This window comes from Panthera onca, chromosome D2, assembly GCF_046562875.1.
Source record: "Panthera onca isolate mPanOnc1 chromosome D2, mPanOnc1 haplotype 2, whole genome shotgun sequence".
Taxonomy (NCBI): domain Eukaryota; kingdom Metazoa; phylum Chordata; class Mammalia; order Carnivora; family Felidae; genus Panthera; species Panthera onca.
The window spans coordinates 64498319-64518399 of record NC_138349.1 but is presented as its reverse complement, the minus strand read 5'-3'; the positions used below and the strand labels follow the sequence as shown (position 1 = coordinate 64518399).

The 20081-nt window shown below is 34.3% G+C and overlaps 1 protein-coding gene across 2 annotated transcripts in view; it reads right to left on the bottom strand.

Moving 5' to 3' along the window:
• The window catches only part of TMEM26 (transmembrane protein 26), a 46560-nt gene that overhangs the window by 5024 nt on the left and 21455 nt on the right, over positions 1 to 20081 (bottom strand). For both annotated transcript variants that reach the window (XM_060642677.3, XM_060642676.3), the window contains exons 3-5: positions 19317 to 19430; positions 17177 to 17397; positions 108 to 184 (exon numbers count right to left, since the gene is read on the bottom strand). In XM_060642677.3, the coding sequence (XP_060498660.1) occupies positions 108 to 184; positions 17177 to 17397; positions 19317 to 19430 (412 nt within the window). The remainder of the gene's footprint in view (positions 1 to 107; positions 185 to 17176; positions 17398 to 19316; positions 19431 to 20081) is intronic.

Sequence of the window (20081 nt, the reverse complement as noted above, 5' to 3'; positions counted from 1 at the left end):
AAATGATTAAAATGATAATCCTCTCAGATGCCTCCTTAGCTTTTTTACAGTTTTTAATCGAGAGTTAATCGTTTTCTGTTTCTTTGAGCAAACATCAAGACATTCACCTGCCAGGTCAAGTGGAAACTGCAGCATGCTCCAGGTCCATATAACAAGGATGGCATAGACTAGGGCAGGGCTATTCCTAAAATGCAGACATAATTTTAAATTAGTAATAAAAATATGATCATTTTTAAGAAATAATTTATCTTTTTTTCCATATTTGAGTATGCACTAATAAACCTCTTGAGACTTGTCAAAACATCTTGGTGATATAAGAAACCCATGAAACTCCATGCATGATTATAATGGAATAATGAGGAAGTAAAAAAAAACAAAACACACAAAGCAAAACTGACACTTAAAATCCAGCTCCCACATGTGCCAACATCTGTGTAAATTATGGCAAAGCTTCTTTGTCCCATATTGTTGTCTTTAGTTTTACAAAATCATGGAAACATTATTGGAGATAAATGCTAAGAATAATGTTAGACATCGACTCACAAATTCAGAGGGCTGATTTCAAGAATTCTCAAGAAAAAGTGAGAAATTTTTTGGTAAGATCATGAGACTCTAACTTAAAAATATATCTCACAAGGACTGGATGATGATCAACAATGAAAAGCTCAGCATATAAAAGAAAACTATCTTCAGGTCAGAAAAAAGTGGAAAGATAAATCCAATAATCAAAAATTTACACTAGAATATGTAAGTCAAGGAATATGAGAGTTTCTTTCACTATTGTATCCCCAGGGCCTAAAACAGTGGCTGGAAAATAATAGACTCTCAACAAATATTTGTGGAAGGAATTGTTGAATGTACAGAAGAAGGATCCATACTTGGCAAATATACAAATGTCATCGACCTAAAAGAATGGTCTTGAATACTGAAGTCAGAAAGAATAGATGTTATAAAAATACAAAGGATACTATAGAAATGTCAAAGTCGATTTTTTTAGTGAAAATACAAAGGAAGTTATCAATTTGAGATTAGTGGTATTATAGCAGATTTGATTGCCAACTTCTCTGTCAGGAGGGATTTTAATGTTGGAGAGGAATAGAAAGGCATCAGGGAAGAGTAGTTGAAACCAAAAGAAATGAGGTGATTGTAAAAGATATCTTTAAATGCTTCAAGTATTGAGGCCCTGAAAAATTAGATCTCAAAAACTATGAGCCATCATTATCTTGGCAGTTAATGGCAGAGACAAGGGTGGAGACAAAAAAATAATAAAGTCTTAATTTTCAAAATGAAGCAGAAGTGTATCTTAAAATACAAAAGGCACACTTACTATTAATCCCTAGTTAGGTTATATAAGTGATTATTTAGAAGATTTCTGAAAGCCCTTATGGAAGACAGTAATTACTAGGAATTAGCACAGCTTCCTTGAGAACAATTGCACTCAGTAAATACTAAGATCATTCTCTCTCTTTCTCTCTTCAATAGAGTTAGGATTACCAAAGAAGTAATGATAAATAAATCAATATCAGACATTTGGGTTTAAATAAGGCTTGTAAAAAAAGCCTCCCACAGTGTTCTTATTAACAAGATTAAGAAATGTTCTGGGTGTGAGCACAATTAGGTGGATTTCTAAATCTGTAAATGACTCCCCAAAGGGAGCTCTCTGAGGGTTGCTGCAGGCTCTGTCTTTGATTCTGTTCTACTTCACATTTCACCAATGACTTGGTTGCACATTGATGGAAGGCTTCTCATATACACATAAGACATGGAGGTTGGATGGGAAACCATTTCCCCAGAAGACACAATCAGGATCCTAAAAGATCTTGTCAAGTTGTAACTGGATGACCTAGAATAGGATAGAAGAGATACCATTTCACAGCAGCCACCATAAAGAAAGCTCAAGGATTTTCCCTTACTATTATCTAATTATAAGTCCACAGTGTGAGATTATTGGTGATTTTCCAAGATCAAATGCAATCATAGGTCTCTTCATAAGAAGTATAAAGTCTAGAATTTTAAGTGGAGATACCTAGGGAATGGAGTCTATAACTTTTCCATCTTTGCAATGTCAATGTCTATATATAAGAGACCTCCAATAAGTTCCTGAAGTTTTAAACAATTTTGCCACAGTTTCTGAAGCTCATACTATTTCAGGAAGTTTTCTAAGGGTTTCTAAGGGTCACACTCATATCAATTCTACAAAATAGTTACACTTATCCCTATTAGATCAGTGAGGAAACTGAGGCACAGAATTGTAGAAATTTGTCCAAAGTAATGTGGTTCTAAGTGTTGGAAGCAGAAATCAAAACTAGACAGCTGGTTTCAGCATCCGCCCTTTTAACCATTGTGCTAAACTTATTTACATAAAGGAAACAGAAAGTTTTAGCCTGCTATATTCTATAATGTTCAGAATATATCTGAAATATTAGGTATTGTGCTTCATGGTTTAGGAGGAAAGTTTATAAAGTTTTTGGTCCAAAGGAGAGAGACTAGGATGGTGAGAGATCTTAGAGCCATGTTCTATGTGGGATAGTTCAAGAAACTAAAAACAAGACAAGAGTCCCTAAAAACTTTATTTCACATACTTAAAGGCTATCATGTGGAAAAGGAATTAAACATTTCTTGTGACTTCAGAGGGCCAATTCAGATTCAAAGGATTTTAGTGGCACCTATAAGAATCCAAATTTTATCACAATAGAGAAAAGTACTTTCTAATAATATCAAGTCAAAATGGAATGAGATGGCCTGGGGTTAGTATATTCTCTATTAGTGAAGATTTTCAAAGAAAGTCTGGACAAAAACTTGTTGAGAAAAAATTCTGGAGAGGATTTTGCAACAGATGTAAAATAGATTGTTCAATAGACGACAACTTTTGAAGTTTCTTCTAATCCCAAACTTCAATAATTCTACCAAAAACTCATGTGCAATTTGTCTGCCAGACAGCAGAAAGCAATGGTGAAGCATGAGGTCTGGTGTTGAGTTGCTGGAGTTCAAACACCAGCTCCAGCCCTCACTAGAGAGATAGGATGTGGGCCTCCAATCCCAGAATATTTACTGACTACATGAACATGAACAAGTAATTTCACATCTATATGCTTTAGTTTACCTGTCTTCAATATGAAGATAACAATAATAATAACTACTGGATTTTACAGCATAATTTCATTAAGTATGTTGTTAAAATATGTTAAACATGTAAAGCTCTTAGAACAGCACTTGAAACAGACTAATTATGCAGGCATTATTTTTTTATTTTTTATTATCTTATAACCTTGAGACTTTCTCAACTTCTCTCGCCTGCCACAGTTCAGCTTATAAATGGTGATAATGATAGTATCCCCCTCATAGTCTATTATAAAGACTAACTTATCACAATTAAAACCCTTAAAACAGTACTTGGGTCACAGCAAGAGATAAATAAACATTATCTAGTAGTAGTAGCAGTAGTAGTAGTAGTAATACTAGCAGTAGTAGTAGCAGTAGCAGCAGTAGTAGCAGTAGCAGCAGTAGTAGCAGTAATACTAGCAGTAATAGTAGCTGTAGTAGTAGTAGTAGTAGTACTAGCAGTAGTAGTAGCAGTAGCAGCAGTAGTAGTACTAGCAGTAGTAGTAGCAGTAGTATCAACAGCAGTAACAGCAATGGTAGCAGTAGTATTTTTATTATGTTGAACATATTTCTTAAACTCTGTGTTTTAATTCTATCATTTCACAAACTAGGGATAAATAATAAATAAATCCTCGCCCTATGTAAGCCAAATTCTAACCTTACAATAATAAACATATATCTTGCATATACAAGTATCTGAGTATACACAAAATATGGGGAAATGTGAGTGCTGAGAAACATATTAGTAAATTTATCAAAAATAACTTTGGAAAAAATGGCCAGAAAAATTTTGAAGCAGATAAATTTGTATTAAGTCAGATAGTAAAAGTTACTCAGAAAGGTTAAAAGGAAAGTAAATAAATCATTGAGCTTAAATGGCAATCACTCAAAATTTGTAAAGGAATTTTGGAGTGAATTTATCCAACATCATCTCCATTGTCTAACTGTCTCCCCTAATTGTCTCACCTCATTTTCTCATGTGTAATGTCTTCATAAATGTCAACTGAGAAGCTTGTAAGCAGACACTGAACTCTATTCATGAAGAGACAAAAGATCTTGACAAATATAATTATAGATGTGAGTATCACTTCTCCACCTGGAAAGTTAGGGGGATAAAAGACTGGACTTTGGTAGATCAGTGCACCAAATCTACTGGATGAAAAGTAAAAACAGAGTCATACATTGCTAATTTGTTTAACGATTTCTTTTTGGAAGTGTAAATGTTCCTGTAGATAAGAGATCAATGGATAGAATTCACCTAGTTTTTAGAAAAGCATCCAACAAACCTCTTCAGAAAAGGAAAACAAAAATAAAGGAGAGAGAGAAAAATAAGGTGAGAAAATTAAGTATTAACCTAGCCCAGAAAAAATATTTTACCAAGCAAAAAGAGCTAAATGGGCAGAAAACACAGTGTAAAAATAGGAAAATTCTCCTTTGTGTGGTCAAATATAGTGAAATAACTGTAATGTTATGAGAATAGAGTTTTTCTCTTTAAAAATGATCTGTGTTCAAAAAAAGACTGTACATTAAAGATTATTTCTAAATGTGTGAATAACCAGTTAACTCTTCCTGGCAATGATATTGAAATTCAGAATTGTTAAAAATGTTGGAGGATGGCTATAGCAGAGTGAAAAGGTCAGCAAAACCTCTCTACAACAAACATACATACTAGACAAATTGTCAAAAACAACCACTTCAGATCTCTGGAAATCAACCAAAGGCAAACAACAAATTGAGTAACATTTATTTATGAAAAACTGGTGGAGCTTCGGTTAAGAATAGTGAGAGTCTGAGGTATTCTTGTCCATGGATTTTCACACCCTTCCAGCCTGGATATATCAATGAAAAATTGCACTTGACAGAGTTAAACAGGCGAGGAAGACTTTATTCAACTCTGTTGAAATAAGAGAGAAATATTGAGTTCACCCCTACTGAAACAAAAGGCAAGAGAGATTTTAAGCACTGACGCGAGTTAGTGCAAAAGTACTAGAGGACATTAGAAGGGGAGATTGGTCAACATGATTAGACTATTTGTGTTTGCTAATTGGCTACTAACAAAACTGATTTCTAACTTCTAACCAAGTTAGGCTTCTAACACCCCAAAGAGACCAAGAGATAGGGGTGCTATCTTTTTTGATGATCACATTTCAAAGGGACATCTTCTACATCCATTACAAAGATATTCCTGGATAGTAAAACATGAAAGAGGCTAGGAGAAGACTTAATCTCAAAGGAGCAGAAAAAGAATTGATAATTGCAAGTTTTCTAAAGTAAATGCTATAAGGAAAGGAAGGCCAGAAGTATATACTCAACAACAGACCTTTTTAAAGTTTAGTCAAAAGGAGGGGAATGTCAATGGTGTCTTGGTCAGTCAGAATAGTAGTTTTACCAGAGAGGTCTTGACAATGAAAACCAGAGGTCCCTCATGGTCACATTGTGCTGACTTGGCTTGGAGTGATTTGTGAAATCTTATGCTTAGAGGTGTGGTCAGTAAGAGTAATGAACTTAGTTGGAAATGAATGAGAAAACCTACAGCCTTGCTACTCTGAGGTTGCAATCTCAGTTGGGGTGACTGGCAGACTAACTTGAATTTTAATGGAGAAATTTTGAAAATAAGAGCCTTAGAAGGGCTAGATAAGGTCTCTGTGTATGCCAGACATGTGCCAGGAAGATCCAAGAAAACCCAGGGGAATTAAAAGCTGAATATATATGAAAACTTTCTGAATTTAAATGTGCTATCCAACACACATACATATCCATTGGCAGAGGGTGGAGGTCATAATGGCTTGAAAGTGTTTGATCACAAATCCTGTCCAAATCATTGGCTGATTAGAGTAGGTATAACCCTAATAAGCCATGCTAAAGACAGATAAATAGAAGAAGGAGTTAAAAAAGAAAAAGGAGCAGAGACATCAGTGGCTACAATCCAATGGAAGAGAGATTCCTTAGATTAAGTTCAGGCAATTTATTCAGACAACAAAAAAATAAGAAGAAGCCTGAGTTAAAAGGGAAGAGTCGGGATAAGATTTGGTACAAAATATAATTTAAAATGTCCAGTCACCACCAAAAATGTAAAACATGCAAAGAAACAGTAATGTGTAACCTATACTCAGGAAAAAAAAAATCAGTAGAAATTGGGGTCTAGAAGGGTGCCTGGGTGGCTCAGTCTGTTAAGCATGCAGCTCTTGATTTGTCTCAGGTCATGATCTCACTGTTTATGGGATTGAGCCCCGTGTCAGGCTCTGTGCTAACAACACAGAGCCTGCTTAGGATTCTCTCTCCCTCTCTCCCCACCCCCACTCTTTCACCCTGAAAATAAGTAAATGAACATCAAAAAAAAAAAAAAAAAGAAATTGGGGTCTAGGTGTTGGAATTAGCAGACAAAGGCACCAAAGTAACTATTATAAATATGTTCAAAGAATAAAATAAAACTATGTTCCATGAATTAAAGAAAGTGTGATGACAGTGATTCAACAGATAAATAAAGGAGTATAAGCTGTAAAAAGAATTAAATAGAAATTCTACAGTTCAAACTAGGGGGCCCAAAATGAAAAATTCACTAGGTGAACTATATAATTTGACTGTACATATAGATTTAAGATGATGAAAGAAAGAACCAGTGATGTGGAAGATAAATCAATGAAAATTATCCAATTTGAAAAAAAAAGAGTAAAACAGATGGGAAAAAATAACAGTCTCAGAAACCTATGGACCACACTTAAACATACTTATTTGTGATAGGAGTCTCAGAAGGAGGAAGAGAGAATGAAACAGAAAACATGTTTGAAAAGATGATGGCTGAAAGTTCTTAAATTTGAAGAAAAAAAATTAATTTACAGATCCAAAATAAAAAATGTTGTAGTAATAAAGACAAACAGAACCATACCTACATACATCACAGTAAAATGAATGAAAGTCAAAGAGAAAGAGAAAATCTTGAAAACAGCAAGTTGTACTGGGTAACAACAAAGCAATGGTTAACATCTCATCAGAAATAATGAAGAAACAGTGGAATGATATATTTAAAATGCTGACGGGCACCTGGGTGACTCTTTGGGTTAAGTGTCCAACTTCAGCTCAGGTCATGATCTTGCAGTTTATGAGTTTGAGTCGTGCATTGGGCCCTCTGCCGTTAGTGCAGAGCCTGCTTCAGAACCTCTGTCTTCCTCTCTCTCTTCCCCTCCCCACTCATTCTCTCTCTCACTCTCAAAAATAAACATTAAAAATTTTAAATAAATACATAAATAAATAAAATGCTGAAGTAAAAATTGACAACCATGAATTCTCTATACAACAAAACTATTTTTGAAACATGAAGACAAAATAAACACATTTCTGGACAAAGATTGGGAGAATTTGTTGGTAGCAGATTTGCCTTAGAAGAAACAATAAAGGAAGTCTTTCAGGTTGAAAGGAAATGATACCAGACAGTAACTCACATCCACAAGAAGGAATAAAGAGCATCTTCAAATTGTAGGCAAATACAAGAGAACACATAAATGTGTGGTTATCTTTTCTTCTAATTTCTTTAAATAAATTAAAGTCTATAAAATAATAATTATAAAACAGTATTATTTGGTTTATAACATACAAAGATGTAATATATAATACAATAATAGTAAAAAATAGGGGGAATAAATGGAGCTGTTGACTTATAGTAGAATGTGAAGATTTAAAACGTATATTGTAATCTCTAAAGTAACCAGTAAGAATACAAAAAATCAATTAAAATTGTTTATTAAAAATTTTTAGCTAGTAAGTGAGTAACATAGGAATAAACACAGGAATAAAAAAGACCTAGGAAAGAAAAAACAAATAGCAAAATGGCAGACAAAAATCAACCAAATCAATCATTACATTGCATATGAATGGAATAAACACACTGTAATAAGTTGAATGATGTCTACCCAAATTTCATGTATACAAACTTCAGAACGTAATCTTATTTGGAAATAGTCTTTGCAGATGTAATCAAGTCAAGATGAGGTCATATTAAATTAATGTGAGTCTTAACCCAATGACTGGTGTCCATGTAAGGAGGGGAATATGTGGAAACACTGAAAGAAACACTGGGGAGAATGCCATGTGAAGACAGAGGCAGAGATTGGAGTGATTATGTCTACAAGCCAAGGGACACCAAGAATTGCCAGCAACCACCAGAATCCAGGAAAGAGGCACCAAACAGATCCTCCCTCAGAGCCTCCAGTAGAAACCAACCTTGCCAACAGTTTGATTTGGACTTTCAGCCTTGAGGACTGTAAGAAAATAAATTCTGTTGTTTTAAGACTTTCAGTTAGTGGTATTTTGTTATGGTAGCCCTGGGAAACTAATATACACTCCAATTAAAAGACAAAGAATGGGACGCCTAGGTGGCTCAGTCGGTTAGGTGTCTGATTTCGCTCAGATCATGATCTCGTCGTTCATTGGTTGAGCCCTATGTGGGGCTCTGTGCTGACAGCTTTGGAGTCTGCTTCTGATTCTGTGTCTCCCTCTCTCTCTATCCCTCCCCAGCTTGTGCTCTCTCACTCTCTCACTCTCAAAAATAAATAAACTTTAAAAAAAAGACAAAGATTGACTGGGACAAAAGATGCAAATCCAATTATATTTAGTCTATAAGGGACACCGTGTAGATATAAAGATAAAAAGAGTTTGAAAGTACAAGGATGGGAAAAGACATCCCATATCGTAAGAGATGATATGAAAAAGTATTGAAAAAGGAAATAGACAATTCAGTAATTAGAGCTGAGGATTTCAATGTCCCATTCTCAGTAATTTATAGAACAACTAGACAGAAAATCAGTAAGGATATAGAAGAATTAAATAACCTAATAACCAACTTGACACAACTGACATTTACAGAAAACTCAAGCAAACAACCTGTAAATATACATTCGTTTCAAATACATATAGCACATTCTCCAGGATAAGCTATATGCTAGGTCATAAAATAAGCCTCAATCAATTTAAAGGATCAAAATAATTTAAAGACTACAACAGAATTAATAGAAAACAACAGAAGGAAATTTGGGCAATCTCCATATGGAAATTAAATAGCTTACATTCTAAATAATCCATAGGTCAAATGATAAATTGCAGGAGATATTGGAAAATATTTTGAACCATATTAAATAAAAAGATAAGATATCAAAGTTTATGGGATACACATAAAGCAGTGGTTAGAGGGAATTCTGTAGCTTTGAATGTCATGTTAGAAAAGCCAAAAGATCTCAAATCAATAATATAAGCTTCCATCTTAAGAAACTAGAAAAAAAAAGCAAATTAAATCCAAAGCAAGCAGAAGGAAGGGAAAATTAAACATCACAGCACAAATCAATGAAATGGAGAACAAAATAACAATAGAGAAAAATCACTGAAGCCAAAAGTTGGTTATTTTAGAACATGAACAAAATTGATAAATATGACTAAGTAAAAACACAGAAGACACAAATGACCGATTCATAATGTAAAAGGGGGCATAATAAGTGACCCTATAGAAATGGACACAAGTATAAGAAAATCATTTTATGGACAACTTTATATAAAAGACTACATAATTTATTTAAATGGGAAAATTCCTAGAAAGAAAAAAATGCAATCAAAACTAACTCAGAAATAAATAGAATAACTGAAGAGGCTTATAAATAATTATGTTGAATTAGCAATAAAATATCTTCCCAATAGAAAAACCTAGGCCCAGATGGCTTCATAGATAAACTCTTTAAAATATTTAAAGAAAAATTAATACCAATACTTTATAAAATCTTTCAGAAAATAAAGAAAGAAGGGATGCTTCCTGAGGTATTCACTGAGTGCAGTATTATCCTAATACTAAAGCAAGAAAAATATATCATTAGAAAATATTACTATAGATCAATATGCTCATGGGCATAGTTGTAAAAATTATTAACAAAATGTTAGCAAACAAATAACAGCAATACTTAGAAACCATTATATACTATAATCAAGTGAGACTTATCTTGACTCAGGACATCAAGGTTGTTTTATCTTCTGAAAACTAGTTAATGTAATATACCACATTTATAGAATGCAAAACACCATTACATAATATTCTTAATAAAAATAGAAAAATCAATAAACAAAACTCAATGTCCATAAGAAAGAAAGAAAAAAAAAAGCAAGCAAGCAAGCAAGAAACTCTCAATACCCTAGATATAAATAGGAATTCCCTCCAACTGATCAAGGGCATCTATAAAGCGTATCTGTGAAAAACCTATACCTAACAACATCCTTAATAGTGAAAGACAGAATGCTTATCCTTTGTGATTGAAATGCCTACTCTTATACTTCTATTCAACATTGAACTAGAAATTCTAGCCACTGCAATAAAGCAAGAAAAAGAAATTAATGTCATGCAGATTAGAAAGAATGAAAACTATCTTAATTACAAATGGCATTAACTTACATGTAGAAAATCCTAAGGAATTTACAAAACTAATAAACAAGTTCAGCATGGTTGCTGGGTACAAGATCATAATAAAAAAAGTCAATTGTATTTTTATGTAGTAGCAATATTACATATTAAGAAATTAAGAAATTTAAAAAAAATTAAGAAATTAATAATTTTGTCAAAAAGAATAAAATACTTAAGAATAAGCTTAAGGAAAAGCATAATAAGACCCATATATCGAAAACTTCAAAACATTGATAAGAAAAGTTAAGGAACATCTAAGTAAATGATGAGATGATTCATGTTTACATATTAAAAGACTTAATATTAAGATGTCCTTTCTTCACAAATTGATGCTTAGATTTAATACAATCCTTACCAAGACTGCAGCAGGATTACTTTATAAAATTTGACAAACTGATCATCAAACTTAAATGGAAATACAGAGGACCTAGAATACCCAAAAACTTTTTATAAAAGGACAATGTTAGAAGACTTATAGCATCAAGTTTCAAACTTATCATAAAATTCCAGTATCACAATAGTATGTTATTGGCATAAGGATAGATAATATAGAGCAATAGAACACAATAGAAAATATAAGAAAACTCTTACAGATGTGGTCAGTTGATTTTTGACAAAGATATCAAGGCAATTTAGTAGGGAAAGACTTTTCCACAAATGGTGCTGACATAATTGGTCTCAGCTAGGACAAAATACTGTTCTGGTACAATGCCAAAAAACAACAACAAAAAAAGACAGAACACAAACTTAGATCCTTATATTACACCACAAAAAAGTTAAGTCAGATTATTATACATGGAAATAGTTCCAGTTTTGATGAGGAAAATATTTCCTAGATATGGCACCCAAAGCACTACTTAAAATAAAAAAATTGATATGATACATTATCAAAATTTTTAAAAATAGTCTTTGAATGACAAAAAATGAAAGAAAGCTGTATACTTGCGGGGAGAGGGGGAAATTACATTTATGTACCTAAAGAAGAACTTGTGTCCAAATATAAATAATATAAAGAACTCTTACAAATCAACAATAAAAAATCAATTGAACAAAAAATGGATGAAAATTTGAACAGACACTTCACTGAAGGAAAATATAGCATTAGCTAATTAGCACATAGACAGATGCTCAACATGTTTAGTCATTAGGGAAACAGAAATTAAAACTATAATATGGGGGCATCTGGGTGGGTCAGTCTGTTAACCCTCTGAATCTCGATTTCAGCTCAGGTCACAATCTCATGGTATGTGAGATGGCGCCCTCCATGCTGTCAGTGTGGAGCCTGCTTGGGGTTCTCTCTCTCCCTTTCTCTCTGCCCTGCCCCTGCTCTCTAAATAAATAAATAAATAAATAAATAAATAAATAAATAAATTTTAGAAACCTACAACATGTTGTATGGAACCACAAAAGACCCTAAATAGCCAAAGTAATGTTGAAAAAGAAAATCAAAGCTGGAAGCATCACAATCCTGGACTTTAGCCTGTACTCCAGTACAGACTGTAATCATAAAGACAGTATGGTATTGGCACAAAAACAGACACATAGAATAGTGGAGTAGAATAGAGAACAAGAAATGGACCCACAAAGGTATGACCAACTAATCTTCAACAAAGCAGGAAAGAGTATACAATGGAAAAAAAAAAAACACAGTCTCTAGCAAATGGTGCCAGGAGAACTGGACAGCAACATGCAGAAGAATGAAACTGGACCACTTTATTAGACCATACACAAAAATAAATTCAAAATGGATGAAAGGCCTAAATGTGAGACAGGAAAGCATCAAAATCCTAGAAGAGAAAACAGGCAACAACCTCTTTTACCTCAGGCATAGCAAATTCTTACTTGACACGTCTCTGAAGGCAAGAGAAACAAAATTAAAAATTAACTATTGGGACCTCATCAAGATAAGAAGCTTCTGCACAGCAAAAGAAACAATCAACAAAACTAAAAGACAACCAACGGATTGGAAGAAGATATTTGCAAATAACATATTGGGTAGAGGGTTAGTATCCAAAATCTATAAAGCACTTACGAAACTCAACACCCAAAAAATCAATAATCCAATGAAGAAATGAGCAAAAGGCATGAATAGACACTTTCCAAAGAAGACATCCAGATGCTCAACATTGGCTCATCATCGGGGAAATACAAATCAAAACTACATTGAGATACCACCTCACACTGGCCAGAGTGGCTAAAATTACCAACTCAGGAAAGAACAGATGTTGGTGGGGATGGAGAAAGGGGAACTCTTTTGCACTGTTGGTGGGAATGCAAACTGGTGCAGCCACTCTGGAAAACAGTATGGAAGTTCCTCAAAAAATTAAAGATACAACTGCCCTTCAACCCAGCAATAGCACTACTAAGAATTTATCCAAAGAATATAGGAGTGCTGATTCATGGGAGAACATGTACCTGAATATTTATAGCAGCACTATCAACAATAGCAAAATTATGGGAAGAGCCCAAATGTCCATCAACTGGTGAACGGATAAATAATAAGTGGGATATTTATAAAATGCAATACTACTTGGCAATGAAAAAGAATGAAATCTTGCCATTTGCAATGACATGGATGGAACTGGAGGGTATTATCCTAAGTGAAATAAGTCAGTTAGGGAAAGACAGATATCATATGTTTTCACTCATATGTGGAAGTTGAGAAACTTAGCAGAGCACTGTGGGGGAAGGAAAAAAAATGGTTACAAACAGAGAGGGAGGCAAACCATAAGAGACCTTTAAATACAGACAACAAACTGAGGATGGAAGGGGTGAAGAAAATGGGTGATGGGCATTGAGGAAGGCACTTGTTGGGATGAGCACTGGGTGCTTCATGTAAGTGATGAATCATGGAAATCTACTCCCAAAGCCAAGAGCACACTGTATACACTGCATGTTAGCTAACTTGACAATAAATTATATTTAAAAATGAAACTAAAAAGTAAATAAATAAAACCCTGTAATATGATACCACAAGAACATAACAGAATGTTTATAATCAAAATACTAAAAAAATGGTGAAAATGAGAAGAAATGGAATATAAAAATATACAGCCACTTTAGAAAACAGTTTGGTAGTTTCTTAAACAATTAAACATGTACTTAACATAAACCCAGTCATTCTACTCCTAGGTATATACCCAAGAGAAATAAAAAAAGATCTATACAAAGGACTTTAGTGTATGTTCATAGCCATCTCATTCTTAATAGCAAGATAATAGCAGTACACACATATATCAACTATTAAATGAATAAATAAAATGTGGTATATGCATGGAATACTATTTAGCAATTAAAAAGCGGGTAACTACCAATACATGAAACAGTGTGAATGAACCCTAGAAACATTCTAGGTGAAAAAGCTACACACAAAACACTACATATTTTATGATATCTTTTACATGAAATTTCTAGAAAAGGACACTGTGCAGAAAGAAAGCATATCAGAGGTTGCCTAGGGTTCGCTGTAGGAATGAGTGAGAATTGACTCCAAACAGCTATAAGGAATCTAGATTCTGATTATGGTTACACATTAATAAATTTACTAAATATCGAACCACAGAATTAGAATAGTTGAATTTTATGGTGTGTAAAGTTAAGCTCTTAAGAAAAATTTGCAGCATCTCACAAGTCCATGTAAATTCATAACTATTAGGCAAATTAACTTAAAGTGAGCATACAGAAAGAAATTGGTTTAAGTTTAAAAAATTGAATTTGAGATATTTAGCCAGGATGCAGGAAAAAGAGCTAGATATCATCGTGGTGTACACATTATTGAAGGTTTTCTCCTAAATCTGTCAGTCCAAATTATGGAATTAAATAAAAATAGAAAATAAAATGTTATAAAAATAGGTAATGCTAAGTGGGTTATAATGAAGTAGCCTCCTTTACCATTGCACGTGAACATCTTTCAAACACATTAAATTTATTTTTCATGATTGTCTTTTTTAAGGTCAAAGGGGAAGGCTATACCCCAGTGGGAGGGGTTTAAGTCTCTCCTCTGAAGAGATAGACATTTGCAGTGTCTACCCTTGCAGTACAGAAGATACTGGTGACAAAATCAAAACTCAGAAGGTGGGTTTTAAGAGGGAGAAAAAATTCTAAATTCTTTCTGAGTCTGAGTAGTGATGGAGTCGTGTGGGAGGAGACTACAGAAGGTCACTGACACCATGTAGTTATATCAAAAATAAAACGAGAAGAGCTTGGATGGTTCAGTCGGTTAAGCATCCAACTCTTGATTGCGGCTCAGGTCATGATCTCACAGTTTATGGGATGGAGCCCAGTGCAGAGCCTGCTTAGAATTCTCTCCCTCCCTCTCTCTCTGCCCTTCTCTTGTTCATGTACTCTCTCTCTCTCTCTTTCAAAATAAATAAACATTTTAAAAAGTAAATAAATAAAAACTTCAGTCTGAAACCATGAAACCTAAAAGAAATTTTAAAACAGGGGTGCCTGGGTGGCTCAGTCCGTTGTGTCTGACTTCGGCTCAGGTCATGATCCTGTGATCTGTGAGTTGAAGCCCCATGTCGGGCTCTGTGCTGACAGCTCAGAGCCTGGAGCCCGCTTCGGATTCTGTGTCTCCCTCTCTCTCTCTGCCCCTCCCCTGCTCATGCTCTGTCTCTCTGTCAAAAATAAATAAACATTAAAAAAATTAAAAATTTAAAACAATAACCAGGGCATACTTTATTTGATCCCTTCTCATGACATAATACAAGTTTAAAATAAGAAAAAAAAAAAAGGTTTTTGAAATGTTCACATTAATTTGTAGGTGGCAGGAGAATTTGCTGAATTGAAATTACCTGGATTGGGATACGACCGTGTGTCCAGGATTTCTCTCACTACTTACTCACCTTTTGCTCTTCAGTATCCACCTAGCACATTGCCTGGTACACACTAGATAATCAATCTACAGTTGATGAATGAATGAGTACCTCATGATTTTCAAAGTTTTTTAGGGGAATTAAGATTTTAATGACTAACCTATTGAATATTTAACATCTATTGGCAAACACTGATCTGTTAAATGCACCTTGGTGTCATTTCTGGATGGACCTAATAAACAGACCATTAAGACAGCCGAGTTAGTAATTTCTTATGTTTTTATTTTATTTAAAAAATATTTATTTCTTTATTTTGAGAGAGAGAGCACACATGCAAGCAGAAGAGGGACAGAGAGAGGGGGAGAGAGAGAACCCCAAGCAGGCTCCAGACTGATAGCGTGGAGCCAGATGCAGGGCTTGGTCTCACAAACCCATGAGATCATGACTTGAGCCAAAATAAGATTCAGACACTTAACTGACTGAGCCACCCAGGTGCCCATTTCTCGCATTTTTATTATCAGCCCTACAAAACATATTCCTCCTGAATACTCCATTTCCTACCCTATATCCCTCCCATCTCCCTAGATATTTAGCATGTATGTGTTTATTTCTATACAGTTTGGCTAGTCATATTTTTATTTTTATGGCCCTGTCACTGTGCCTATATAGTTACTTATTGTTTTTATGTGCTTGGTCATGATTTTTTCATGTTTTTCTTGTAATCCCATTGTGTCATAGGTGTCCTAAAGTATCTGAAAATTTGTTATACAATGTAAAGCACTGGCTAAATGTAAGGTATTAAAGATACAAAACTGAAATCAACATTTTGAGGACAATGGATCAATTTAAATTGAATTCTTGTTAAAATTCTATGTGTACTTAATAAAGTATAAGAAAAATCAGTACAAATGGAATAGGAAATGATTATATACAGGTAACCTATGGTTACAGATATACTTTGTGCTATAATTGGGATATTAAGTTTACTCAGTAAGTTAGTGCATTTTGCTCAGCTTTATGTTTCGTTATTTGAGAAACACAGCATAAAGTAAAGTGTAGCATTAAAAGCCAGCTTCATTGCAATTTATTTTTATAGCACAGTGCAAAACAACCCAAGCTGAAAGTACATACAGGCACTCAGACTTAAATCCCTAAAGGTAAGAAAGTAGTTCCATAAACAGATGTGATCATGGATTCTGAGTTTATTTGCTTGTGGCAAAAATAAAAGTACCAACTCAATAAGTTTTAATTTATAGGCATCTCCACCAGAAAGCCTTTGGGCACTTTGAACAAAACTGACTAAAAATAAAATTTAGTAAAAAAAAAAAAAAAACCAAAAAAAAAAAAAAAAAACCCCAACCTAATTTGCCCCATTCTCCACTCACACGAGGGAATATAAATTCTCACCTGGGTAGAGGAGAGATTTCCTTATGTCTTTTCTAGGTGATTTCCTGGAACGGTAGCTATGCTCTGCTCTAGAAGAGAATTTTATGATTGGGGGCATTCCTGGACATTTGAGAATATGAGAGAGGAGCTATGGATGGTGACTCTACCTCTAGGTTTTCTGATCACCACAGCCCCATAGGTTAGCTATGGTCATGCAGCCATGTAGAGCCTTTCTGTTCTCACCCAAAGGAAATATTATTTGCCCATTTTCCTTAGCAGGAAGTTCACGTATATATAAACTGGGCTCGTACCTAAACCTGAACATCAGGAAATTCTATGATTGTATCACCGGTCATATGATAGACTGGAAATCCTTATATTTCTTCTGTAAATAAAAGAATAGACACGTATGAGGGCCTGACCTTGCACGCTTACTTACCTCACATTTTGTTCCTCCAGGGTCTCACTTGTGAATTCCAGTATGTCAGCAGCTGTTCCCACAAACATAAGGAGAAGTTGAGAGAGTTGGTCCCTAGTGATCCCGCCTCCAATGGGTAGAAGCCATCTTCCAATTATGAGCATTAGCAAGAATGTCTGATGGAGTCCCAAAGTCCAAACTTTTTCACATACTGTAGATAAGTTATTCACAAAAACTTTGGCCTGTGTAACAGAAATGTCATACAGAGAGAAGGACCATGAGCTGCCACCTCGGAAAGTGATGCCATCTTCACCATGGCTTTCAATCCACAGTTTTTGTGGAAGGTCATTTTCATAAAAATGATTCTTCACCTACTAAAGAAAATAAAGCTCCTTTCAACTGAAGACTCTGGAGAAAAAAAGCTAAGATGGTTCTTAAAATGGGGCAGCCTTATAAGAAGTAATTTAAACCTCACACTTGCTAGTAGGATTGTAGCATTTGGTATTTAAAGAGCCAATCTGATGACGTTTTAAAGATCACTTCTCATTTTACTTTCTCTGTAACAATGTATGACACAACACATAGCAAAACTTTTTAAATACCATATTAAAATCACAAAAAAATCCTTGTATTTTTCTTTCAGAGATTTCAAGTCTGAATTTAGTAATCTGGGAATATTTTAACATGGTACAAATCCCTTGTTTTTTATTGCTCTAAAACACTGCTACATCAAATGAGAGAATGTATAATAATGTTTATTAATTACGTAAATGTAAAGAAAGAGACTAACTATAGTTACTATTTTTATTTTGAACATTTAACATAATTGAAAAATCTATAAGCTAGTAACCAAATTTTATTCTGCCTTTAATCTTGGACTCTCAGAAAAATTTACACCCCTTTCTTGTTTTCTGAATGATATCTCTTGCCCGTTTAACTTCTAAATCAGTTTTAAAATATATTACTGGCCCTCAGAGGCTATAATCTTTTAAAGACTACAGGAATGTTGGTCTCCAGTGGATTGGATAGTTGATTCTGATTTATACAAGTAACTTGACTATGTTTGTGCAAATCTATTTACTCCTCTCAATTACTTACTGATGTACAGGTAAAGGCAGGATAAGACAAAGCAGGATGCTAACCTGATTGAAGCCACACATGAAGATCAGTGATCTTGCCTTTACACACTATTTCATATTTCTTCTATGAGACTTCATATACATCTTACTCAATTCTTTTTTTTTTATGTGTATTTATTTTTGAGAGAGAGAGAGACAGAGTGTGAGTGGGAGAGGGGAAGAGAGAGAGGGAGACACAGAATCTGAAGCACGCTCCAGGCTCTGAGCTGGCAGCACAGAGCCTGACGCAGGGCTTGAACTCATGAACCGCGAGATCATGACCTGAGCCAAAGTCAGACACTTAACCGACTGAGCCACCCAAGTGCCCCATACATCCTACTTAATTCTTATAGGAAGCATACTAGTGGGGTAGATATTAATACTTTCAACTGTCAGATGAAAAACTGAGATACAGAGAGATTAAGTGATTTTTTCAAAGTGATGCCAGTCAGCTGTGACGGGAGCTTGATTTAGAATCCATGAATTAGACTGAATTAAATCTCTTAGAATCAATAATCTATCTTATTGTTGAAACCATGGCTCATTGGTACTGGCCTGGGCCTCGAGTCTCTCCCATATATCATTTCCTAATAGGCCATGGTTAGTTTGACAAATATCAGGCATGTGAAGAACAAAGAAGTAATTCTATTTTGGCTGAAAATCTCCCCTATTTTATTAATGTAAACTCCTAAAATATATACAGGACAGATCCCAATCTTTTAACTATATCATTCCTTTACCAAAAATATGTATCTCCCTTTGTGCATACATTGTCTGACCTAAGTGTTATAGGTTACTTAATGCTGCAAGTTAAATATACCTATTAATATACAGGTATATTAGATATATATGACTATTATGCATGTTAAATGTGTTTAATAAATATAAAAATACAATTGTTTTGCAAAATCCTGAGCAAACGATTAAATGATTGGCAAATTTCCTTAGGAAAGAATGAGCTGCAAGGTGTAGAGCATGTTATTCTCACCAAATGAAAAGGTGATTTGCCAGATCCTTTAAAATACAGTGGAAAAAGCTCTCACCGTCTTAATGAGATCATCTGCTCCATTGGCTTGTTCACTTGACATCAAAGTTTGATTGAAGTTTTCTTTGCTGCTGGTATTTTGTGACATCCCTTCAGATTGGCTACTGCAATGCTAAGAATTTTGTAAAAAGGCAATATGTAAAAAAAAAAAACAACACAATAGGTAGAGTTCCAAGTGGCTTCAATTATCTAAGCAATTATGAGTAGATATGTGGAGTTTACACAGCATGCATAAACATTTCCAAAAATCAGATTATAGTCTTGAGATAGAAAACCACTTTTCAATTAATATGAGAACAGACTCAACTATACATGTTTTACTTTCCCACAAGTCTATGAGGATGTAGAAGCTCCAAGTTCATTGTGCAGAGCTGTAGAATGTTTTAAGTTTTAATTTTAATTCCAATTAATACATATACAGTGTTATATTAGTTTCAGGTGTACAATATAGTGATTTAACAATTTCATACATCACCCAGTGCTCATCTCAAGTGCACTCCTTAATCCTGATCACCTATTTAACTCACCCCCACCCCCACCCCAGCTCCTCTCTGGTAACCATCAGTTTGTTCTCTATAATTGTCCAGTTTTTTTGTTTGTTTGTTTTGTCTCTCTTTTTCCCCCCCTTTGATCATTTGTTTTTTTCTTATATTCCACATATGAGTGAAATTATATGGTATTTGTCTTTCGCTGACTGGCTTATTTCACTTAGCATTATACTCTCTAGCTTTATCCATGTCATTGCAAATGGCAAGATTTCAGT